Raw genomic sequence first — 27,287 nt, 5'->3', positions numbered from 1 at the left:
TCTAAAAGAAGGTAATAGGTACTATGACATATGATCTTGGGCCCGTTGCTGTTTATCTTATTTGTTGATATTTCGTGTGGAGTGGCTGCGGATCTTTAGTTGTTTGCTGATTATGCACAGTTGGAGAGAATTATAAGGCATATTGCTTCTGTTAATTCCCTTCAGGAAGATTTGAATACACTTTTAGCTTAGACGGGGGGGGGGCGGTTGTAGTTTCAATTGCAAGATGTTGCATTTTGAAGTGCAGAGATATAAAGGTAGGTACTGATTGGTGGAACTGTACTTCAAGAAGTGGATAAGATTTGAAATCTGGAGGTGGTGGTGGTAGCTGACAGTGGAGAAACTTAGAAGGAATACCGCAAGTGTTGAAAAGACTATTACTGCACTGCTGCTATGGTAAGGAGTATACTGACATATACAAATCAAGAAGTTGCTGTGCCACTGTATAAATTGATCAGACCACATATGGACTACTGTACTTAAATTTGATTACATAGTTTTTCCCTGTGGTGTGGAAACATTAGAAATGGTCCAGAAACAAATGACAAAGCAATATTAGGACTCTGGAATGTTGATTATGGAAAAAGACTGAGGGAATATAAATAACAGAGTTTGGTCGAGAGGCAGAAAAGAGGTGATATCATAAACACATTTAAGTTATTGAGAGGATTTTACTGGAAATACAGAAGAGATTATAAAAACAAGTGGAAGGGGGAGGGAGAAGAAAAGAGGCTATTTCTGGAAGTTGTGTGAAGGTGTAGAGGGATGTCAGGGGTAGATATTTTACATGATGTGGTGGGAAAGTAGAACACATTACCAGAATGCATTGTGAATACTGGGAACATTAATGAATTTAAGGGTCAGTATGATCAATATGTCGCTAGTTCAGTGGACTTCCCACCATGAGTCTGCTGACTCCATGGATGTTGCTGTAATGATCATAATAATAATAATGAACTTCTTATATGCATGTAGATAATTTGTAAACATGTAGTAATTTATCTATTTTACAAAGGTTATAGTCATAGCTTAAAGCATGGCACAGATAACTGAGTTTTGTGGCAAAGGTGTATCACTGGAACATGACACATATGTATCCTTTGAACAAACAGTCCTAGTCCTATGTGTTAGTGTTTTATGAGTTTATTGTTGGATTGGGTGATGGTGTGATTGTTAGTGTAAGTATCTTCTGATATGTGCATGTGTGTATTGACTTCCTATAAACAGAAAAAAAAAGAGAATGAACTATTTGAATACTTGTATTCTGAAATCTAATTTCATATAGCTCCAATTTAAGCTGTTTGAAAATATGACTTGTGCCAAGGAAAGGAAGACAATTTTGATTGTGTACTTAGGCTTAAGTTCTGGCTAAAGATAATTTTTTTTTTTTCAGTTTAATGGGATAAGGACAGCATAAGGAATGAGCTAAATTAAATTTAAAGATTCAGTATTTCATCTCTATAATGTGCACACGAACACTACAAATAATAGAAGAGATTAGAATGAGAGTCTAAAATCCTAAGAGGGATGGATGCCTTATCCGTAGCTATTTTTTTTATTTTATTATTATTATTTTTTTAAATTCATGTTAGTACTTTCTGCAGTGAACAGTGGCATTTTTCCCCCATTTGCTTCTGTGCACATAGGTCTGCAAAGATGGACCATAATTGTGACAGCAAATATATTATGTTCTTCCAGGTGGATGTTGGCAGATCTTTCATTATGTCCATGGTGGCAAGCTCAAAACAAAGAATCTTGTATACACCTGAAACTGAGAAGGAAGAGAGCTAGTTATTAGGGCAGCAAATAAGAGAGCCAGAGCTTGATATGGAATTTGAAATCAATGCAAATATTATATTTCTTTAAAGTTCTGGGTATTTTATGAGGTGCCCTGGATATAAGGAATAATAATAATAGCATTACTGTAATCTATATGCTAAGAGGGTGGGAGAGAAGAAACAACAAGTATTTTGTTAATTTTGTTAGAACTGTAGCCTTAGATAAAAAGATGTTATGAATAAGATGAGCTCAGGTGTGAAGGAAGCCTAGTTGAAATAGAGGTTGATGGTTCTGCTAACAAGATTTATTGTAATAGTATATTCTTGGAATGGGTGGAGGAATGATGAGAAAAGTTCACACATATTATCTTTCCATGTGAATAGGTTTTCTGTAAACTGGGAAAGAAAGTGGACTTAGAAAGACATGTAGTTAAAGTGTATAGAAAACACAATGTACTGTTATTTTAAACTGGATTCTTGGGCACTAGCTGTGGGGGTGGGGGTGGAAGAGTGAGTCTTGGACAGATCAGACATTGCAATGTACAGCCAGACAGAAAGTTTAATAATGGCAGTATCAAGAGAATGCTCTCAAAGTATTCCGCATGAGAGTCAGTAAAGGGGGGGGGGGAGAGAAGAGAACTAGAGTTTTGCTTGGAAGGATATACTGTCCTTCCAAGCAAAATAACTAACATATATGGCAAAAATGAAGAGATCAGTAATGTCAAAAGAACATTTTTAAGTATAGCAGATCTCACTCAGGGCTGGATTAACCATTAAGCAAAATAAGCACTTGTTTAGGGCATCATGGAAAGGGGGGGGGGCACCACAGAATTTCTGCTTTAGTTAGATGACGAATTTAATTTAAATTAACTTTTAATTAGTTTTTCATTGTTTTTATCTTTTCTTACTGTTACCTACTTTGTTTCAATAAATAACGATGTGTAGAAGGCCTTATAAAATTCTAGCCACGTGCATGACGGTTTGTTTACGCCATATTATCGCTCACAACGCTTTCTGGCACTACTATTGCGTCAAATGAGGTAATTTTTTATAATTAACGTAACCATTTTTTTCCCTATCTGTTTTAGGTCTTGTTTTAATAAATTATGTCTTATAAAAGGCTCCAGGAGCAAATATAAAACAAATCATGTGATTGTCTCAGAAATGCGCCTAGTAAAAGGCCTAGCTGTCGCAGAAGTGTGACTCTGGTAAAATAAGAGTTAATTAAAGCATGAAAGCACAAGATTCAGCTGTAAGCTGAAAATTAAATTGTTCATATGATTTTGCTTGTGATATGTGTAACTGTGTTGATTGCCACCTAATATTCAACAAAAAATCTTTTTATTTCTGTATTTAACAGATTCCAAGAACCAAGATGAAACGTGTTCAGTTAAGTGGTGCACAAAGCGAAAACTATCAAAAAAGAAACAAGAGGAGACTTTGGAATTCTTTGCAGTCTTGGAATTAGATTCCAAGACTGCAAAGCTGACTGATTTTTTCACACAGGTTCCGCAACATTATATACCAATTCCCGATCAGAAGTGGACACAAATACCACTTTGATCACTTCAAAATCAAAATATGATGATGTTGGAAAAGGTGTCACAAGCAGGTTCATCTAGCACATGTCTCACTACTGACCTCACCTTGTCTGTAAATTCTCTTGATATCTCTACTGCAAATTGCTTTACAAAACATTCCGAGGTTGAAATAATTGCTGAAAATGAAAGTTTAGTGGGCCATGGTGGCGAAATGATTCAGTCTGCAAAAGATGAAGTAAATATAGCAAAAGATCCAGGGGTTCCAGCTTGATTTCTCTGCTGATGACGTGACTTATTGGACTGCTTGTGGACCCAGTGACTGTCAGCACCACAATGGGCCATTTGACAAGTCTTACTGACATTTCAGTAGTGGCAAAGCAGTAAGATACTGTTCGCAGAAACTTTTTGTTGGGACAAAAGCCAATGGTGAGGAATACAAGAGAGAGTGGTTATTGTATTCACCATCAACGGGATCAGTTGATTGTTTTGTTTGTAAGCTGTTTGCTCCTAAAAATTTCTCACATTTTGTTACAAGAAAAGGGTTCAGTGACTGGCAAAATACTATTGTAATTGATCAACATGAAAAAAGCACTACTCACTGAGACTCTATGCTAACATACTTAACTCGCAGACAAGGTGTAGGGTTGGGACAACAATTGGAAAAACAAAATCAGGTAGAGTGTGATTACTGGGAACATGTCCTGATGCATGTCATAGCTGTTATTCGTACGTTAGCTGAACGTGGATTGGCTTTTCGAGGAACAGAAGAAAGATTTGGATCATTGCAAAATGGGAACTTTTTAGGGCTGCTTGAGCTCATAAGTCAGTTTGATCCATTTTTAGCAGGTCACATTGTGAAATATGGAAATTGTGGCAAAGGAAATCCTTCTTATCTGTCCAAAGCTACCTGTGAGGAACTCATTCAACTGATGGCTCAAAAGGTCCACGTGCTTACTGTTGATGAAGTAAAATCTTCTGGTTATTTTAGTATGTCAGTTGATTCAACACCAGATCTGTTACATATCGACCAGTTAAGTATTGTACTTAGGTATTTAAAAGATGGACAGCCTATTGAACGCTTTTTAACTTTTCTGGAAATGAAAAGCAATACCGGTGAGGAAATGGCAAATCAGGTGTTGCACTACTTACGTAAAGTTTGTCAGCTAAACTTTTCAAAATGTAGGGGTCAGTCTTATGACAATGCTGCTAACATGTCTGGGCGTTATAAGAGGATGCAGCAAAAAATTTTAGAAACAAAAAAGTGTGCTATATATGTGCCCAGTGCAGCTCATTCACTAAATTCGGTAGGCTGAAGTGCTGTTGACTGCTGTCAAGAGGCGGTTAATTTCTTTTCTCTACAGTGCAGTTGCTCTATACCTTTTTTTCAGCCTCAACCAGCCGGTGGACAATTCTTAAAGGGTATACTGGAAATAAAAATGTCTTAAAATCCTTCTCTAATACCAGATGGGAGGCACATGCTATGGCAACAGCAGCAATTTTGAAATCTTTCCTTCAAATTTTAGAAGCATTAGACTGTATAGCCGAAGACCAGTCACAAAAGGGGAGACATTAGAAGTAGATAATTTTGCAAATAAGATGCAAGAGCTAGAATTCGTTTTTATGTTGAATTTTTGGGATGAGATTTTGCAAAATTTTCATAGAGTAAGCCAAGTTCTACAGAATAAGAATGTCAACTTAAAAACATGTGCAGATCTGTATGAATCATCAGCTGACCAATTGTGCACTTCACGAAATGAATTTGAAAGATATGAAGCAGCTACAAAGGAAGTGCTACCAGATGTTGATTACAAGGCAGCTCAAACTCGCAAACGTATCAGAAAGAAGGTACCTAATGATGGAGATGCTCCAGAAGTATATCTGAATGCCAGAGATAAATTTCGTATCACCACCTTTTACACAATTGTTGACAAAACTGAGATGAGAAGAAGAGGAGAGATATCAGAGAGATTTTCTTTTCTAAGTGATGTGTCACATAATGCTACTTCAGTGACTTCATCATCTACTGAAATTGAAAGGTATTCTCAGTGTTGTCAAAAGCTGATTCATGCTTACCCAGAGGAGTTGAACACTAATTTCTCAGCTGAGCTTCAACAGTTTCACTCATATGTGCGCCATAAGTTCAGTGCAACAAAAAAGATAAAAACAAGATTCAGTCATGCTGAACTTTATAAAATAATTGTAGAAGACAATATCGAGTGTGCCTTTCCAAATGTAGACATTGCCTTTCGTATATTTTTAACATTAATGGTCACAAATTGCTCAGCTGAGCGTTCATTTTCTCATTTGAAGTATATTAAAAATCCCATCAGAACAACTATGCAACAAGGCAGGTTGAATGCCTTATCTATACTAAATATAGAAGCAGATGTATTACGTAAGATTAATTTTGAGGATCTGATCAAAAGCTTTGCAATTAAAAAAAGTAGGAGAAAACTTTTCAAATCTAAATAACGTTGAAGTATACAAAAATAAACATTCTTTTCCTTACTATAAGTTTTGTTTCATTTTGAAAAATAAAAATTTATTTTATGGTTTATAATTGTTTATATTTTGAATTACATATATATGGGGCACCAAAATCTTTTAAGTGCTTAGGGCCTCTATGGGTCTTAATCCGGCCCTGTGCTCACTACAGCAAACATGGCTACAAAAAAACTTCCCAAAATCCCAGAAGCTCTATAGGAACAATGATAGGTAATATGCTATGCAACAATGATATGCTATGCTAAACAAAATTCACTACATTATACACTATATCCATTATAACAAGGAATGAAAAGAATGTATTGTAATTCCGCTGCACAAGGGTGGTGGAAAGACCAATGTATGTGACTATTGACAATTAGTATCTTGGGAGTGGTGGTGAAGATTTTGGAAAAATTCACTGTCAACACATTCATAAATATGTTGACAGTGAATCTATACTTTGCAATGAGCAACATGGGTTTACTAAGGAAAGGTCATGTTTTAGCAACTTACTCACATTCTATAACAATGTTACCAAACTAGACAACGGGGAATGGATACACCATGATACTTTTGGTGTATCCATTCCCCATTGGGTTATAGAATATTAGCATGGATAAGAGGATGGCTGACTGAAAGATATCAAAAAGTGGTATATGAGGGATGTGCATCTGCAAGATTTAAGGTAACCAGTGGTGTACCACAAGATAGACCCAGCAATAGAGTATACATGAATTTAACTATTGCTCATTAATGCCAGTACAGGGCAATGAGATCGCTCAATTAATGATACTGGGAAGGACTTGACAAGTGACGTAAGCTGATGATGCAAAGATAGGTAGGGTAATCAGGAATGCAATGCTGTTATATGCAGTACTTGAAGAATGATTTGAATAAGCTGAAATTGTAGGTATGGGAAAATGGATATCGGATCAATGTCAGTAAATGTAAAGTGTCATTCACTTCAGCATGATTAGATATCCAATGTCGTATTATATTGGTGGGATTATGCTAGAAGAAACTGATGAGGCTAGGGATCTTGGAGTGTTAGTAGACAGCAAGTTGAAGTTCAGGGGCTATGTAGCAAAGATTGTAAATACAATTCAATTGGCATATTGCAAAGGTAGTGAAGGTAATGCAGAGGATTGCTGCAATAATGAGAAGGACACTGACCTGCAGAGATAAAACAGTTATCATTCCGTTGTATAAGACTTTGATCACAGAGTCTTAGATCACACATAGACTTGTTCTCAGATCTGGTCCCCAGGATTTGAAGTGGATAAATTAACTGTGGAAAGGGTACAAAGATAGTGTCAGGACTATACAATGTTAACAGTTTATTTTTCACTTGGTTAGAGTATAATAAGTTTAGTTTAATCCTTTATCCAAGTGTGAGCAAACAAAGTTTGCACCTGAAAGTATCTTCAGGACTGGGGTAAGGTGGTACAACACCATGGCAACTCGTTGCAAAGGTGGAGCAAGCTACCAACATTTCTGTCTCGGTACCTCCTATATATATATATAATGCAAAACACATCTCCTTGCAGATATGTCTAATGTTATGCATTAAGGGAAGGGCCACTACCCAGACTAGTTTCGACCTTTATTGAGGTCTCTTCAGTGGGAGCCAGGCCCAAGCTGAGATACCATGCAGAAGCATTGGCAGGTCATCTCTACCTATAGGAGTTGCCAAATGGTGTGCCACCCTTTTTTAATAAATTACTCTGGATTTAGAGAAAGATGTTGAAAGTTTATTTTTCACTTGGTTAGAGTATAATAAGTTTAGTTTAATCCTTTATCCAAGTGTGAGGAAACAAAGTTTGCACCTGAAAGTATCTTCAGGACTGGGGTAAGGTGGTACAACACCTGGGCAACTCGTTGCAAAGGTGGAGCAAGCTACCAACATTCCTGTCTCAGTACCTCCTATAATGCAAAACACATCTCCTTGCGGATATGTCTAATGTTATGCATTAAGGGAAGGGCCACTACCCAGACTAGTTTCGACCTTTATTGAGGTAGAATGGGAGTTCATGTCTCTCATCATTGGCCTTTGGAGAATAAAGCATGCTGAGGATCAGTAGACAATAAAAGAGGAGTATGATATAAGATAGAGTAGGATAGTAGGAGGTAAAAAGAGGCCTCAGTCAACCTGTTTAGCCTTATTGGCTAATTGGTTTGTAACATATAATCTCAATTTATCTGTTCAGAAAAAGGTTAAACATAGACTTTTGTCTATAGTTCACATATTATTTTATCTAAAGTAATGATTTACTCCAGTATTAATGGACGTTCTTTTTATGTTACTAGATATAATATCCTTATTTTTATTCCAGGTAAATAATTTTTTTTTTTTTTTTTTTTTTTTTTTTTTTAAAGACAAGATGTAAATAATAGGACTTATTTAAATATTTATTTTAAATCTAAAATAACAGGACTTAAGGTCCGGTAAGCAGGAATGAATAGGAACTTACTGAGGAACTTGTATACCTGGTATCAATGGGACTTAGAATGGGGAAGAGACTGGCCTGGGAGATGCCGCTCACGAGGAGCAGCACCGCCTCTCAGTAAGCCTTCGCCGCCCGGGTTCTCAGCTCTCCCCCCTTGTTTGGAGTAAAGAAACTGTGCCAGCGAAAGCTTTGTGGCTAGGGGAGACAGAGTGGTTATTCTTTTTCCTGGGGTGGGGGGGGATGGTGGGTTTTTTGGGTTCTAAAGAGATATACAGGGCTTGATGCGTCCCTGTATAAGAAAGCATATTGTCGGTGGTTTGCAGTATTGATTCACAAATTTAAAGTCTCCTAGTAAGTGCCTTTCTTGTGCAAGAAATTTGGGTAAGTAGAAAAAGAAACCTTTTCTTATTCTTGCATACATTAAATTTGCATCTTGTACCTGGGATTTTTTCCGTACTTTCCAGATGTGATATTTTAGTACATTGATTAGGAAGATAGTGAACTTTTGGGTTTTTTGGACTGGTGGTGGGAATTGTAGTCGTACGACCTCTTCTACTGTCAGCATGGGGATTCCCAATGCTGTGCTGAGTCTCCGCCAGATGCGTTGGGCTGGTGGGCAAAAATAAAAGAAGTGGTCCACCGTTTCCACGTCCCGGCAGACATCGCAGAATGGGTCGCACGGGTTAGGTACATACCGGGATTTCACCTGTTTCACAGGGAGCCGCCCGTAGGCTATTCTCCAGGCTAGATCCCGAGGAAAAGGCTGTCCCCAGCTATTTTTGATGTTTCTGAAGAGAATTTCATTATTTGTACTAAGATTGGGTGTATCAAGCCTGGAAAGTTGGAAGAAATCCCAGTATACTGTTATTGAGGTCTCTTCAGTGGGAGCCATGCCCAAGCTGAGATACCAGGGAGAAGCATTCGCAGGTCATCTCTACCTATAGGAGTTGCCAAATGGTGTGCCACCCTTTTTTAATAAATTACTCTGGATTTAGAGACTTTCAGGTGCAAACTTTGTTTCCTCACACTTGGATAAAGGATTAAACTAAACTTATTATACTCTAACCAAGTGAAAAATAAACTTTCAACATCTTTCTCTAAATCCAGAGTAATTTATTAAAAAAGGGTGGCACACCATTTGGCAACTCCTATAGGTAGAGATCCTGCGAATGCTTCTGCCTTGTATCTCAGCTTGGGCCTGGCTCCCACTGGAGAGACCTCAATAAAGGTCGAAACTAGTCTGGGTAGTGGCCCTTCCCTTAATGCATAACATTAGACATATCCGCAAGGAGATGTGTTTTGCATTATAGGAGGTACTGAGACAGGAATGTTGGTAGCTTGCTCCACCTTTGCAACGAGTTGCCCAGGTGTTGTACCACCTTACCCCAGTCCTGAAGATACTTTCAGGCACAAACTTTGTTTGCTCACACTTGGATAAAGGATTAAACTAAACTTATTATATACAATGTTAGTTATGAGGATCGGCTGATGGAGTGCGGACTGCAGAGTTTGGTGGATAGAAGAAGGAGGGGTGATATGATTGAGACTTTTAAACTGTTGAGAGGTGGTTACAGGGTTGACACCGGGGAGTTCTTTCGCTTGGTTGAACAGCGGGAAGGAGTCATGACAAGGGGCCATCCCTGGAAGTTATGAAAGGAAATTGTGAGAAAGAGGGTGAGGAGTGGTTGACAGTGAATCTATACTTTGCAATGAGCAACATGGGTTTACTAAGGGAAGGTCATGTTTTAGCAACTTACTCACTTTGCATGGAGGGTAGTTTAACCATGGAATGCATTGCCTGATGGAGTGGTGAGAGCGAGAACAGTTAACGCATTTAATGAGTGGTATGATAGATTTTGTGTTTCTTAGAAAGGACCTCCCACGATGAGTCTTTTGACTCCATGGAGGCCTGAATAATAATAATAATAATAAAATGAACATTCACATGTAAAGATAAGGATGTCATTTTGCCTCTTCACAAGGCCTTGATAAGACTATTGTCGCTTGGACTATTGTGAGCAGGTCTGGTCTCCAAGCTTCTATTATGATTCTGATATATTGGAGAGAGTGCAAAGGAGTGTTAAAAATGGTATCAGGATTGTGGAATACTGATTATGAAGACAGATTGAGAATTTGTAGACTGCAGACACTAGCTAGCAAACAGGAGAAAGAGGGGTGATATGACTGAGACTCACAAACTTCTGAAAGGATCATACAAGATTTCAATTGATGGATTTTTTTCAATTTATGGAGGACGGGGAAAGAACAAGAGGGCATATCCTTGGAAGCTAAGAATGAATGCCGCTAAGAAGGGGGTGAGGGCTAGATTTTTCTCTCATAGGGTGGTGCATGATTGAAATGGATTGCGATTGGATGTTGTGAGTGTAAGCAGTGTGAATGAATTCAAGAATAAGTATGATAGCTGGTGTGTGTAGTATGTGGCCTCTCTCGATGAGTCCCTGACTCTCTGGAGGTCTCTCTTAATAATAATAATAACAACAAACTACTTCCACGGTTCCTATGAGTCTGTTATATGAAGAGTCGACTGTAATAGAAGTATAAGAAGACTGTAATAATAGAAGGATACTGGTGAATAGATATAACTGATGACGAGAACATCAATTCTTTTGAAAAAAAAAAAAAAAAAGTTGACAATTTGAATCCAAGGCTGGAAAAAAGTGGGTGGCATGTTTGTTTTAAGAATTTCTTAAAGAAATTCCTTATTTTAAGGAATTCTTCTTTCATGAGGTACAATGTTATGTTATGCTAAACCAAAATTCACTATGGCCACTTAATCTTCCAAACGGCCAGCTAAATCTGGATATGATTCAGCCCACCTGTTGAAAGAACAGGGATAAGAAGTGCAATTTGACCATCATGTCCATTAGAAGGTGTGATAAACTGTCAAGCTGAAGAGAACAATTAATCAGATTATCTCACATTCATAGCTGCATCTCAGTTGCCTATAACAAGAAACACACTTCCTTGTTCTATGCTGGGTAACTAGATCTTAGTTATATTGGATAGACTAAAAATATCGAAATTATTTATATTTTTGTTTTCTCTTTTTATTGTACAACACAATTTTAATGTCTGGACAAAATAAAGATCCTTGCATAATTTCTTTGCTTAAATATTGCCTTACCTTGGATTTTAATTTTTTATTTTTTGTGCTAATTTTTTTCTAATTGCTTACTCGACAAAACATTTTCTTTGTTCTCGAAGAAATTAATTCACGATAATTATTTGAAATATTATTTTAAAAAAGAAAAGAAAACTGGCTGCCGACGTTCCAGATTATATTATTTTTATTTTTGTTCTAAATCATCAAATCAAATAATACTTCACAGATTTCCTTTAAGATATGCTTGAATAACTTTGCTTTATAGAGAATAACATGAAATTCTTTAATCATATCACTAACTTTTTTCTTTAGAGGTGTCACAAATAATAATAATCGACTTTTCTTTGTACTTTCACTTTCTTGGTTTCCTTGTATAATTTGGTCATTACAAAATGAAAAATGAAATTAACAGTTATGATTTAAATTTATATGTATATATTTTCTGCATAATTCAGATATTATACTCCAATTTTTAAAGTAAGCAATACATTTGCTTATATTTTATCATTCAAAATATGTATATCAAATGTGAAATTTCATTTCCATATTTTTACAATAGAATTGAACTTTATTTCGCCTTTGATAGTTTAACCCCCCCCCCCCCGTTGCATCACTATCAAACACCCGAAACCTGTTATGAAACATAGGTACAGTTTTTATTTAATTTGTTATTTTTCTCTAGTAATTGTTCCACATAACTTTAATTTTTCGATAAGAAACTATTTGGTGATTATTATAAATTAGCAAATTATAAATCAGAAAATATACATATTATTTCCTGATTATTATAAATCAGGAAATTATGTGATATTCGGTAATAGGCGAAATTAATATTTAAAATCACTGTCATCCTTCAAATGCAATATCAGAATAAACAAAGATGGAAAAACCAAACAAGTAATTTCTGCCTGTAAAATATTCAGATATTGCTTGAGGCTCTTTAGTGTGCAGCATGTTCTATTGTACTGTTTCTCAGCGGGGGTTAGTAATTTCCGTTAGCTTAGACCTGGGCAGCAAGGAATAATTAGTAAGTATACCCAAGACACAATTCATTTATGAGATGGCAAGCAGCGGCAGTAACATTCAGGGTAAGAAAAGGAAACTTCATGAGATGCAGAAAAGTTGGAGCCTTCGCCTTCAGCAGCTATCATTCTACTCTGTAATGAAGAAACAGCATAAAAAATATTACAAAAAAGTGTTTGGACATATATTGGATTTTGTTATTTGGAACAGTTTCCTCCTACACAAGAAAAAATATTTGTCTACCATAACATATCTACGAGGGCTGTTCATTAAGTAATAAGACTAATTTTACTGTCGCAAAACCACTCATCACAATATTAATTTCTGTGGAATAAAGAAATGTCGAGGACAAGTGTTATTTGCTGGCATAAAACTGTTAAGGAAGGAAGGTAAAATGTGGAAGATCTTGAACGTGAGAGAAGACCTTCAACGTCCATCACAGAGACAATGATCAACACAGCAGCGATTATCATCAAGGAGGATCGCAGAATTACAGTACGCCAGCTGCATGTCATCCTGAATATTTCTGTGGGAAGCATTCACTCAATCATGGCTGAACATTTGGGACTGAAACATGTTTGCGCCCGATGGATTCCCAACCTCTTGAAACTGGAGCAAATGCAGCATCGAGTGGATGTGTGCACAGAATAGAAAGAAAGACTGGAACAAGAAGGCGACAACTTCTTAAAATGCATCATTACAGCAGATGAAGCTTGGTTGTATCACTATGACCCTACAATGAAACAACAAAGCAGTGAATGGAAGCATCCGTCTTCGCCTACCCCCAAGAAAGCAAAAACTGTAAAATCGGCTGGTAAAGTTATGACCATAATGTTTTTTGACTATGAAGGCATTGTTTACCAACACGCTGTAGAACCCGGGAATACTGTAAACGGCTCATACTATGCGGATGTTTTACAGACAATGGTACAGCACGTCAAAAGGAAGCGTCCATTGCTGAAGAATGGCTTCTTATTGCACCACGATAATGCAAGGCCACATATTGCTGGTTATGTAGCGGACGTTTTGCAGAAGAACAACATAGATATCCTACCACACCCTCCATACAGTTCCTGATCTTGCACCATGCGATTTCTGGCTGTTTCCTCAGCTCAAGAAACCACTAAGAGGCCGCCATTTTGAAAGCAACAAAGCATGTGTAAAAGCTGCGGAGGCGGTTTTAAAAGAACTCTTAAAAAACGGACTTTCACATGTGTTTAAGAAGTGGATGCAACGTTGGGACAAATGCATCGCGTCTCACGGTAGTTACTTCGAAAAGGACCAAGTAAATGATAACGATTAAAGGTAATCTGTTTTCTGTATAAATATAGTCTTATAACTTATTGAACAGCCTACGTAGAATACAAAATAGAAATTGCGAAAGCAATGCTGCATGCACATGCGCCTTCTTCAGCAAGCAGAGAAACAGGCAATCCTGTCAGACATCTGAGGTTGAACACTGCTAACTGCAACCATTATTCCGAAAATCTACCACCAACGGCTAATTAAAAAAAACCTGCATGCAAATGTTATGTATGTAATAAAAAATATCAGAAAGGAAACAAAAATCTGGTGCCCTGAGTGTAAAACTGCTTTGTGTGTCTACCCTTGCTTTAGGGTGTTTCATACTGTGGAATAAACATTTTTTATTCCACAGTATAAAATAAAAAATGTTTCTTTTCAGGGCCATCAAAACAGTCCTTTTCAGGACTACAAATATTGATGGAGGGAATACCTGAATGTACTGTTTTCTTTTCATCTTGAAGGCAAATTTTTAAGTTCTTTTTATGACACAGAATTATATTTTCATATTTTCGAAGGAATAAAATATAAGAGGAACTGGAAAGAGTATTCCAGGTAAACTATTTCACCAAAAAAAAATAATAATAAAATAATAAAATTAATAAATAAAATATATAAATAATACCGTGAACATTTTCACCTTGCCAACACTCAACATTGATGTGATATGGGTTCCAAATTTCTTGTTTCGGAGATATATATTACAAAGTTTTGTAATAAAAATTTCTGCTACAATGAAGTTTGACAGAATCAACAATATTATTACTACCTTATTTCTGTTTCTTGTGTGGGAGAAAAATGGTAAAATGTCACTCTTATAATTATATCAGATATTATAATGGCAAAAAAATAGTAAGAAAAAAATCATTTGCACTTTCTCTTCAAAACACAAAGAAAGAACATTGCAAATTCACCCAGTGGAAAAGAAAATACCACATATCTTTCTTCTGTTATCTGATTTTTTTTTCTTGTAGTACAAAAAAGAAACCACTGCCTATAACATGGAGTATGCAGGAGGCAAAAAATCTGGAAATTGGTTACATTATAACGAATAGAGAAATCATGTCAGAAAAAATTATTCACATAAGATTCTAATATCAGCAGACAACATTTTCTTCTAGGTTAGATAACTAAACCTTTGATACTATTTTACGCTAAAATGAATGGGCATGTTCCCCAAGTGATTTACGTTTGTAACCACTGTCTTGCGAATGATTTATGAAATAAATTCTCTGAAATACCTGCAAATTGAATAGGTCTATACCCCCCCCCACCCAAAAAAAAAGAAGATTATGAAATGCATATGCACATTTTCTTTTAAAATAATTCAAATCCTCTTTTTCAAGATAATAGCATGAAATAATTTATAATTTTTTTGATAATAAAGTAAAAGTGATCATTATAAATTAAGAAATTATTTTGACATAAATAATGTATCAGCATGTAGAAGAAATGTCAGTATTTCTGTTAGGATATCTGTAATCAACAATCGAAAAGAAAACAATATATTCTTGATGTATTCTGCACTAGAGCTTGAGGCACTTTAGTGTTCTCTCTTTTCTTTCTCAATAGCACTTAGAGTAATAAGCCTTTAGCTTTTCCTCCAGCTAAGAGGATATTATGAAGTATTTCTAAGATCTAGATTATCTCAGAAATAGCAACCAGCAGCAGAAGCAGTAATATTTAGATTTTTTTAAAGAAAAACAAACAAAAATAATACTAATGAACTTTAGAAATACACTTTTATTAATACAGACCAGTATTTTACAAATAAACATTTATTAAAACCTACCAGTGTACTAATAAAAGTGTATTTCTATCTATAAAAACGACCAAAAATGTATACCTTGAATACTAATGAACTTTCTTTTGTGTAGTATGCATAAACAGTTTTACATATTGAAAATATAGCATAGTATTTCTAAATCTTAGAATAATCTCAGCAGACCACTGAACAGCTGATTTCAGATGCAAAGAAAGAGTACAGAATTAGAAGCTTTGAATATACAACAATATTATTGCTTTATTTCTTCGGTCAAAACAGTAAACTGAAATAAGAGATTTTGAATACTGTCTGAAAGCTTTCAAACCAGTAGAAATTTAAAGTAATTATGTAACTGAGTTTCAGCAGAGGAGAGAGAGAGAGAGAGAGAGAGAGAGAGAGAGAGAGAGAGGGGGGGGGGGGAGTTGCAGTAAAAAAAAAATATTAAAAATGAGCATAAATTTTGAATCAATCCATACAGGATATCCTTCCTATTATATTTTCAAAATATCTACAGTGGTTAAGCATTCTACAAAAAAACTTGAAATTTTAAGCAAAAGAAGGAGGCGAAGAGTCTCTGATAAAATACCATTGGATATAAAATTTTGATAATAAAAAAGACACAATATCAGAAACCGAGTAATGCAGTTTATAATCATTTGTTGTTCAGAAAAAAAAAAAAAGTTTCTAAAATTGAAATGTGACAATTCATATAAAGGTATTTTGCAAAGAAAGAAAGCAAAATGCCATATTTATTTCACTAAATGTTATTTAAAAATACAAATATTTGACAAAATATTTTAAATGCAAACAAACATTTGAAAATTCGTGAAAAAGAATCTATATTGTCAGTAAATGAAGGAAATTTACTATTACTAAAATATATTAATGCCAGGAGCATTAGGAACAAGAAGGAAGAGTTTTTGGCCATGGTTGGCACTTCCAGGCCACAGGTTGTTGGTATTAGTGAAACATGGCTGACAGAAAATGATAAAGCTAGTGGGATTGAATGCGAAAGGTATAGCGTGTTCAGGAGTGACAGAGTGGATAGAAAGGGGGGAGGAGTGTTATTGATGATAGCTGATGAGCTGCAGCCAAGGAGTATAGAAGTTGAACTGAAAGATAGAGAAAAGAGCACATTTGAGGCTGTTTGGTGTGAGATAGAATCTAGCAGAACAAAATATACAATTGGGTGATGCTATAGACCAGGTGATGGAATAGATGGTGGGGATAGTATGCATAGGCAAATAGAAGAAATAAGTGGAAGGAGGGTAATCATTATGGGTGATTTCAATTATGGTAACATTGACTGGAAAGAGGAGAGGGCACATGGGAGGAAGGAATTGGATTTTATGTGGTTATTAAGGGACAACTATCTACGGCAACATGTAGTGGAAAATACCAGGGGGCAGAGAGTGCTGGACCTTGTAACTGCAACTGAGAATGTGGCTGTAACGAACATGACCATGTTGCCACCAATTGGTGAGAGTGACCATAAGGTCATGACTTGGGAGGTGGCTAAAGGAGTGGAATTTACAATTAAGACAGGGTACATGTGGAATTACCGGGCTGCTAAGTATGACAAGCTTAGGTGTGTGCTTGGCTCAGTGCCATGGCATGTAAAACTGCAAGGGCTGGATGTTGATAGTGCATGGGAGGTGGCTAAGAACTGTTTGCAGGAGGCAATGGTTGACTGTATACCAAGAGTCTGAATAATAAATCAAGTAGGGGTTAAATGGATGAATAACACTATTAAGCTTGAGCTGCAAAAAAAGAAACAATTGTGGAGGGAATTTAAGGAGAAAGGTGACCATCAGGCACAGGAACAGTATAAAGCTCAGGCCAGGATGGTAACAAGGGTGGTAAGAAAAGCAAAAGCGGATTACGAAAGAAAATTGGCCATGCAGGCTAAAGAGAATCCCAAACAGTTTTTTCAATATGTTGCAAGTAAAAGGAAAAATGCTCATGGTAGAATGATCTTAAAAAATGCTGAGGGTAGGGAGGTAACCGAATCAGTCGATATTGTGGAATTACTGAGCGAGCACTTTGCAAGAGTATATCATCCAGGTGGTGACTTTGCAGGAATGGAAGAACCAACAGCTTATACTGGAATTGTGTTGAATGAAGTAGAGGTAACTAGTCTATTACAGAACCTCAATGTCAATAAATCTGTGGGATTGGATGGTATATCAGCTTGTGTCGTATGTGAAGCGGCTAAAGAACTGTCAGTGCCCTTGACCATTTTGTTTAATTTGAGCCTCGGGTCTGGGTCAGTCCCAAGGGGGTGGAAAGAGGGGAAAATAGTTCCGCTGCACAAAGGTGGTTCCAAGGCTGCTGTTGAAAATTACCGGCCAATCAGCATAACTGGAATCATTATCAAGGTCTTAGAGAAAATAGTCAAGAGGAAAATACAATATTGGATAGAAAAAAATGGGATACTGTATCGGGGACAGCATGGTTTTCTGAAGGGTAGGTCATGCCTCAGTAACTTGCTCACGTATTATAACACGGTGACGGCTGAACTGGATAAGGGTAATGGGTTTACAGTGATTCTACTGGACCTTGCTAAGGCCTTTGACAGGATACCACATGGAATTCTAGTCAGTAAATTGCAGCATATGTGGATGGACATAGGGTTGGTGAGATGGATAGGAGGGTGGTTGATGGAGAGATATCAGAGAGTGGTTTACTCAGGAGTAGAGTCCACAAGATGGCCTGTGACTAGTGGTGTGCCACAAGGATCTGTTCTTGGACCACTGCTGTTTAATTTGTTCATTAATGATATAGGAAAGGATCTGAGAGGAACAGTTCATTTGTTTGCAGATGATGCGAAGTTGGGTAGGGCAATAGTGAATGCAGATGACGTCGAAATTTTGCAGGATGATTTGGATAGATTGGAGGTCTGGGCTTAGGAGAATGGATGTCAATTTAATGTGGCAAAATGTAAGGTTATGCATTTTGGGGTGAAAAGATTGGTGGCAGTTTACTGCATTGGTGGAACTGTGCTCCAGGAAATTGATGAGGCACGAGATTTAGGAGTGTTGGTGGATAAGGAATTGAAATTTAGGGGACACATTGCAAAAGTGGCCAAATCAGCTTATCAAATCACTTGGTTGCTGAAGAATACGTTGACAAGCAGGTTATTGTTCCTCTGTATCGAGCCTTGATAAGACCCCATCTCGACTACTGTGCCTAGATTTGGTCACCTAGGTTTCTTCTTGATGGGGAGGAGGTGGAGAGGATCCAGAGGCAAGTGACCAAGATGATAGCAGGTCTGTGGAATGAACCTTATGAGAACAGGTTGAGGATTTGTGGGTTGCAAAAATTGGTTGATAGGCGGAGGAAGGGAGATATGACTGAGACATTCAAATTACTGAAGGGTTTCTATAAAATTAATTCAGAAGATATTTTTGAGAACAGGGCTGGTTTTGGGAGGACTAGGGGACATCTATGGAAACTGGGCAAAAGTGTGGTTAGTAAAGGTGTTAGAGCTGGGTTCTTTACATTTAGAGTAGTGAATGAGTGGAATGCGCTCCCTGAGTCTGTGGTGGATGCTGTGACAGTGAATGAGTTTAAGGCGAGGTATGATAGATACTGTATGAATGTCGAATAGTTGTGATGAATATGATTTGGGGTTTCTCTCGATGAGTTTAATGACTCCCTGGAGTTGCCCGTAATAACAGTAATAGTAATATTCATTGCAAAGGCTGATCTGTGGTCATTTCAGGACTGATTATTTATTTTTGCAGATGTGAAACTTCTATTTTTAGAAAGAGACAATAAATAAATTGTGCAGGAAAAAAAAAAAAAGATCAAATATCCTAGTTCAGAAAAGGAAATTCCAAGTAATACTACAGTACATGTAAAGACAAGTGACTCAAAAGTCCTCCACCACAGTTAATCCGCTAATAGCTCTAAAATTGCCGTTCAGGGATTAACGGCAGAGGAAGGTAAATATTTGATAAAAGATAGAATGCCGATGAAATTTTGATCCATGAAAAATTCTGAGGTAGTCTGGCTATTTCATCCACTTCGGCCGGTAGGAGGGTTAAACTACTCCTGCGGTTATATTGAGAGGTGAATGTAATAATAAATAGATACTGGTGAATAGATATAAAGATGACTAGAACATCAGTGTTACTTAAAACTAAATTTTAGATTAAAGTTAAACTTAAAATGGGTAAAAATTTTTATATAAGAAAAAGTATGGCCAGTAAGGAACAGTTAAAGATTTTGCTAATTATATGCTAATTTAAAGCAGTGGGGGGGCGCAGTGACATCTATTATGGAGTATGGATTGGAGAGGCTTAATTAGGTTTATGAATTTTAAGAATTTTGGATTTCGGAGGAAATAAAAGGTTTACATTTTTTTTAGTTAATTCAGGAAAAGTCATGAGGTTATATTTTTAAGTAATCTTGTCTTTTTCTGTGAATTAGTGGGATCATAATCTAAAAGTGTAAGTGGTGTAGTCTCTGTGCAAGACATTCATTTTATGGTTGTATTCACTAGTCTGAGGTGCTTCAGTGCCTTTTAGAGCCACTGATGATGATTCGCTAGTATTGAAGACCACAATGATATTATCCTTATCAGCTCTGTAATGATATATTTTACCTTTGCATAAATTATAAAGAATCTAAGAATTGTCTATTAGAGAGATAGATTTCATATAATGAGGCTAAAAGCACTGAGGGATGCTTTGTTAAGAAGTCTTTTGAGTTTTTTTTTTTTTGGCAGTATATATTGGGTTGTTGCAAATGAAATGGCCGATTTTAAGGACGATTGAAAAAGAAGAGAATAAAAAGAAGAAGAATACCTGATTAATCAAAGTAATCTCCAGCAGCACTGTTGCCAACGTGTGGCAAGGTCATTTATACCACATTTGTAAAAATCGGTGTCTCTGGAAGTGATGAAGTCCTCCACTGCCCAATAAATTAATGCGTCGTTGAAAAGCATTTCTTGGACAAAAAATGACTCAAGTGCCGGAAAAAATGGTAATCTGTTGGGGAAATGTCAGGAGAGTATGGAGGATGAGGCACAATTTTGTATCAAAAATTGTTGATTTGCTGTATGGTTGACACTGCTGTATGTGGTCGGGCATTATCCTGAAACAACAGGACTCCATGTCTATTCACAAGTGCTGGTTGTTTAAGGCACAATTTGTTATGCATTTGCCACATATCTGTACAATATTGAGCTGCATTTATCGTTTCACCTCATGGAAGGAATGAGTAGTGAATAACACCAGCAGAAGACCACCATACAGTAAACATCTTCATTGGATGCAGAGGTGCCTTTGGAGCCCTTCCTGGAGCATCTTTCACTCCCAACCACTGCAGCGAACGAGTACGATTGTTGTAGAATATCCACTTCTCATCCACAGTCACAATTCGTTGCGGGAACCTTTCTTCTTTACTTCTTAAGAGAGAAGCGCACACTTCCAAACACCGTGCTTTGTTTTCCTCAGTGAGTTCGTGAGGCACCCACTTGTCAAGCTTCCTTACTTTTCCTATTATTGCCAAGTGCTGTAAAACAGTTGAGAAGTGCACATTTAGTGTCTAGGCAATCTCTCGTACAGTTTGTCATGGATCTCATTCGATTAAATCATTTAATTCATTTGAATCAATGGAGGAAGGACGATGGCCATGGGGTTTGTTTTGTAGCCTCAATCTCCTGAGCGAAATTTTGCAAACCAATGCTGAATGTTCCTCCACCGAATGCTTTATTGATGTTTTTTTACTACAGCCGCTACAGAATTTCGCAATTTGAACTTGTCAAGGTATAGCAACCTTAATTGACTGGGTTCCATGACTGAATTGATGTCGGTAGTATTCAATGTTTAATGCTCGTTGAACGAAACAAATATTACAATTGCATCACCCATGCGTGACGCTGTCACATGACAAAAATTACCATATATATATATATATATATATATTAGGAGATTTATCAGAAATGTCAGAAAGGATATATCTAAGCAATAACAACTTTTACGGTTCTAATTCCCAGTGTTGAGTCTTTTGGAAAAAAATATTGATGGCAATTTGAATTCAAATCTGAATGGTGGAAAAAAAGTGGGTGGCACATTTGTTTTAAGAAATTCTTCTTTGACTATGTCAAAGTAATAACTTTTAAAATTCTAATTCCCAGCTGCAAATTCAGTCTATATATTCACCAACTTTCTTCTCAAAAAAAAAAACTCAACAAAGCATCCATCAGCATCCTGCCTCAGCCACAACTTTGCAGTAGCACTTTATCAAGTTCTTACGTTACACCTCAAGATACATATAGAACAGCTTACTTCAAAATATGACAACAATGTCAGACTTCATGTATCTAAATTATTCTAAATACCAAATTTCAAGATAATTTCAAAGTCCATGAATAACTGATGTAAAGACAGAAAGACAAAACAAATCTAATAGTTGCTTAAGCATTTGCAAAACACACCTAACAATGCATATTAAAAACTGAAAGAAAGCACAAACACTTTTAAGTAATTAAAAGAAATTTCTAAACTAAAGCAATTCAATTTGTTATACCAACCTTCTATTTTCCAACTGGATTCACTATTTTTGTGAAACTGCAATGAATCTAATAGAGAAGAAGAGGATATATGGCGCAGAAATGGTTCTAGACTTTTATTTCGATATAAAAATATCACAGCATAACCACATTTTAGAAACCATCTATAATGTTTAAAAGTTAAAGAAAATAAGTTGCAGGTTCAGACATTGTATAAAAAAAAAAAAATAAAATAAATAAATAAATAAATAAAAATCTTCTGTGATCCTTGGCCCACATAGAGAATGAATATTATGTATTTTTTTGAACTATGAATAATCAAGTGGATTAAACTCCTTGTACTTTATTTTTAAACTGAATGTTACTTCATATTTTGCATGCAGCATGGATGTTTGTGAATGTCTTCAGGATTAATTTTACCTTCAAGCCAAGATATTTAACATAAACAAAAAAAGATATTTGATTGACATTTTAATCACACATACTATTAGGCATCATGCAAAGTCTGTCTATTGTTGTTGTGCAAACCATGTGTGTGATTGCTAACATAACGTTACATACATTATTTAACAAATATCATGAAGTCCTTGGTTTCTATTCTATTTACTGAGGAGTATGAGCAAATTACCTTGGATGATGCCTTGAATATTCTAGCAAAAGTATTCTCTCTTCTAAGTAAGAAATGAAGAATGCTTGACAATCTATTGTGCACTGTTTGGCGATGTGTGCCACGAGTTCTAGAAGAGAACATAATTCGCTCATACTGCTCACTAAACAGAAACCAAAGACTTTATGACATTTGCAAGTCATTAATTAGTGTATGTAATGTTAGGAACCTGTGTTATGCCAGCAATCACATACAAGGTTTGCACAACAATGTACAGACTTCTTATGATAACTAATGATAAATGTGATTAAACTCGTCAATCAAATATCTTTCAGTTTATAAAATATTTATGATAAATATCTTCCTAAAGATGCTGTAATCCAAAAAAACATGGTTTTTGGATTATAGCATCTTCAGGTGGTGTCTCCACCTTGTCATGGTAGGGGGAGGGACTTGCACACTGCTACTGTTCCCAAGCCGGACAGGTCACAGGTGAAGGATCAGACGAAGAGAATCACCTTAGTCATCCATGTTGGGGGGTTGAGCATGAGGCCAACGATCCCATCTCTAAAAAATCAACTAGTCATGAAGCATGCACCAAGTAATCATCACTGTATGGAATTAATGGATATCGACCCAGGCCTTGGAATAATAGTTTATGAATCGGTTCATGGAATGTTAGAAGCTTGTACAGAGTTGGAGCATTTCAAGAAATCATACATGAATTAAATGGATATAGTAGCAATACAAGAGACATGATGGATAGAAAGAAATTTGAAGAAAGAGAACCTTTTGCTACATTATGGTGGAAACAAATCTGATAAACATGAATTTCGAACAGGTTTCATAATAAGGAAAATATTGTGACCATCTCTGATTAAATTTGAACCTTTAATGAAAGAATAAGTAAGCTAAGAGTAAAAGTGAAATGGTTCAAGATAACCTTTATTAATGCACATGCACCTACAGAAAGAGTCAGTAAAAGGTGAATTCTATGAAACACTGGAATTAATCCTTGAAAAAATTCCCTGGCAGGATATAATAATTTTATTAGGTGATTTTAATGCAAAAATTGAAAAAGAAATTTATAAAAAAATTACTGGAAACCAAAACCTTCATGAAGAGATAAATATTAATGGAGAAAGATTAATTAATTTGGCCATATCCAGAAATGTAATAATAATCAGCATTATGTTTATGAGGAATAATATACACAAATAAACATGAAAATCTCCTGATGGTCATACATTCAATGAAACAGACCATGTAATAATAAGAAAAAGACAGCAATTTCTTTCAGAATATATGGAGCTTCAGAGGAGCTGAATGCAATAGTGACCTTTTCTAGTTGGTGCCATACTTAAGATTAAAATAAACAGTAAATATTTTTCAGCACATGCAAATCTACTGAGATACAATATTAACAAACTAGATTAACAGAAGAGAGAAGAAAATATGAGTGTGAATTAAAACAGAAAGTGAAAACTATACAACTAAAGGAGAATGAAAATATTGAAAACATCTGGAATCATATCAAGGATAGCATAAAAGTAGCAGCAAAAAACTCAATTGGAATTCAAAGTAAATTACAGCATAAAAAATAGTTCAGTGAAGAATGTGAATGGGCAGTAAAGAAAAAGCACTTGGCTTAATAATCCAGCTGATATTTATGCCAATCTGAGATACAAAGAGAACAGCAAGGAAGCCAATAAAATAATAAGACAACAGAAAATAAAATTTTTTTTGTGAACAGATTGAAGAAATCCAGAAATATTTTACGGTAAACAATTCCAGAAAATTTTTCCGTGAAATCAAAAATCAGACCTACATATGAAAACAAGAGTAATCAACAATAGCAATGCACAAATACTAGCCTCTAGAGATGAAATAGCAAACAGGTGGAGAGAGTACTTTAGCAAACTCCTAAATTGATGAATGTACTGTGTCTTTCAAACAGAATACTTGTCACTCGGAAATAACTGAACTTTCCCTAGCTGAAGTAGAGGAAAGTATAAAGCAGCTCAAAAACAACAAGGCACCAGGGACTGATGGAATAGCAGCCAAACTCATTAAATATGGGAGAGTAGTGGATTAACCACTCATATACATAAGCTGGTAAATTTAATATGGGAAAAAGAAGAGATACCCACAGAATGGAAAGTATTGCTAATCAGCAGGCTACAAAATTTTATCTAATATTATACTAAAAAGAATTTTACCTTATGATGAAGAAAATATTGGTGAATATCAAGCATGATTCCGAAGACATAGATCAACAGCTGACTAAATATTTACACTTAGATACTATGAAAAAAAAAAGGGAATACAATCCGCAGGTCCATATTTTATTAATATTCATCTAATATGAATATTAGATGAACTAGGAATACCTCATAAGATAATATATGTTTAATCAAAATTTGACATAGCCAAAACATGGTGTTAGCTAACGGAAATAGGTCTGAATCTTTTAATATTAAGACAGGATTAAAACAAGGAGATGCCCTTTTGCCCATCCTCTTTAATTTAGCATTAGAAAATGCATTCAAGAAATTGTAAAAGATAACATAAACAGATATTATTAGGATATGCAGATGATATATGCCTTGTTGAAGAAAATGCTGAAGACATTAGAACAACATTTAGAAAATTCAAAATTGTTGCTGAAAAACTATAATTACAAAACAACCAGGATAAAACTGAATATTTAAATATATGCAGAAATCACAAGCAAGGGGGAAATGACCATTTTACCATTGAAAACCTGAAATTTACAAGTGCCACCTCGTTTAAATATCTTGGAACATTGATTACTCAAGATAATAAAATTAGTACAGATATAAAAGCTAGAATACATACTTAAAACAGATCTTATCATTCACTACATCATTTATTATCTTCCAAAATTCTATCAAGCAGAGTAAAAACAGAAGTATACAAGACAAACATTAGACCTATTGGAGCAGAAACCTGCAGCATAACAGACCAAGATGCAAAAGGATTGCAGATCTTTGAAAATAAAATTCTCAGAAAAGTCTATGGACCTGTAAGAGATAACACAACAGGTGAATGGAGAAGACATAACCAAGAACTATATGAATTCTATGGTGGTGGTTTAAACCTTTTCAGTCATATCCAACTCTTGGGTAACTTTGTAGGAAAGTACTCTTGCCACAAAGTATGTCCAGTGACATTTTTATAGGGTAGTTCACCAATGCTTTTCCCACCCCACCCCATTTTATCTGGGCTCGGAACTGGTGATATAGCTGATGAATCAGAACCTATGAGGGTAATGTTATCTGTGAGAGTCAACATGGATTTGTGAAGGGGCGCTCTTGTTTTAGCAATATGTTATCCTTTTATAGTAAAGTTACAAAAACATTAGATGAGGGAAAGGCATATACTGCAATTTTCTTAGACTTAGCGAAGGCATCTGACAGGGTGCCACATGATAAGCTGATATTTAAGTTGCAGCATGGGTCTGATGTCAGATTGATCAACTGGATTCAGGATTGGCTGTCTGATAGGGAAGAGACAGTTGTGTATGGTAGAGCAGTTTCAAGGAGGCAGAGGGTTACAAGTGGGGTCCCAAAGGGCTCAGTACTAGGACCTATATTGTTTAACCTTTATATCAATGACATTGCCAGTGGATTGCAAGAGGATATTCAGTTGTTTGCAGATGATGAGAAGCTGGGAAGGATTATTAGTAATAGTGCAGATGTGGTAGCCCTGCAAGAGGATTTGAATAAGCTAGATAGACAGTCAAATGAATGGGGGGTTTCAGTTTAATGCAGCAAAATGTAAGGTGTTGAGGTTTGGGAAACATCGATGGGATGCTGCATACTCTATGGGAGGAGTTATACTGGAGGAAACAGGGGAGACAAGAGATCTGGAGTTGATGATTGATAGAAACCTGAAATTTAGGGGACATATTGCAAAGGTGGTGAAGGTAACACAGAGGATTGCTGCAATTATTAGAAGGACACTGACCTGCAGAGATAAAAGGGTTATCATTCCATTGTATAAGTTTCTGATCAGACCACACTTGGACCATTGTTCTCAGATTTGGTCCCCAGCATTTGAAGGGGATAAATTAACTGTGGAAAGGGTACAGAGACGGATCACAAAGATGGTTTCAGGACTGTAGAATTTTGGTTATGAGGATCGGCTGAGGGAATGTGGACTGCAGAGTTTGGTGGATAGAAGGAGGAGAGGTGATATGATTGAGACTTTTAAACTATTGAGAGGTGGTTACAGGGTTGATACTGGGGAGTTCTTTCGCTTGGTTGAACAGCGGGAAGGAGTGATGACAAGAGGACATCCCTGGAAGTTACGAAAGGAAACTGTGAGCAAGAGGATGAGGTGTGGTTTCTTTGCATGGAGGGTGGGTGAATCATGGAATGCACTGCCTGATGGAGTGGTGAGAGCGAGAACGGTCAATGAGTTTAAGGAGTGGTATGATAGACTGTGTTTCTTAGGGGGGATCTCCCCTCGATGAGTCTTGACAGACTTTATGTTCTTAGGAAGGACCTCCCACGATGAGTCTTTTGCCTCCACAGAGGCCTGAATAATAATAATAATAATAATAATAATAATAACTATAATCCATGTCTGTGTGTGTGTTCACAGGGCCGGTCTGCCTGTTCTAGGGGATGAAAAACCCGAGTTTCTGGGCAAAAAAGAAAAACCCCTA

General features: G+C 36.3%; 1 protein-coding gene across 1 annotated transcript in view; it reads right to left on the bottom strand.

The window, feature by feature from the left end:
* Nucleotides 1-27,287, bottom strand: part of Ppcs (phosphopantothenoylcysteine synthetase) — a 178,095-nt gene that overhangs the window by 93,565 nt on the left and 57,243 nt on the right. The window contains exon 3 of the mRNA XM_090412409.1: nucleotides 22,009-22,151. Within this exon, the coding sequence (XP_090268535.1) occupies nucleotides 22,009-22,151 (143 nt within the window). The remainder of the gene's footprint in view (nucleotides 1-22,008; nucleotides 22,152-27,287) is intronic.

The sequence above is a fragment of the Typopeltis vanoorti genome, chromosome 22 (genome assembly GCF_054136105.1).
Source record: "Typopeltis vanoorti isolate ZY-2024b chromosome 22, IOZ_Tvanoo_1.0, whole genome shotgun sequence".
In the NCBI taxonomy this organism is placed as follows: Eukaryota; Metazoa; Arthropoda; class Arachnida; order Uropygi; family Thelyphonidae; genus Typopeltis; species Typopeltis vanoorti.
The sequence above is the reverse complement of the archived record's forward strand: the minus strand, read 5'-3'. Positions and strand labels throughout refer to the sequence as shown.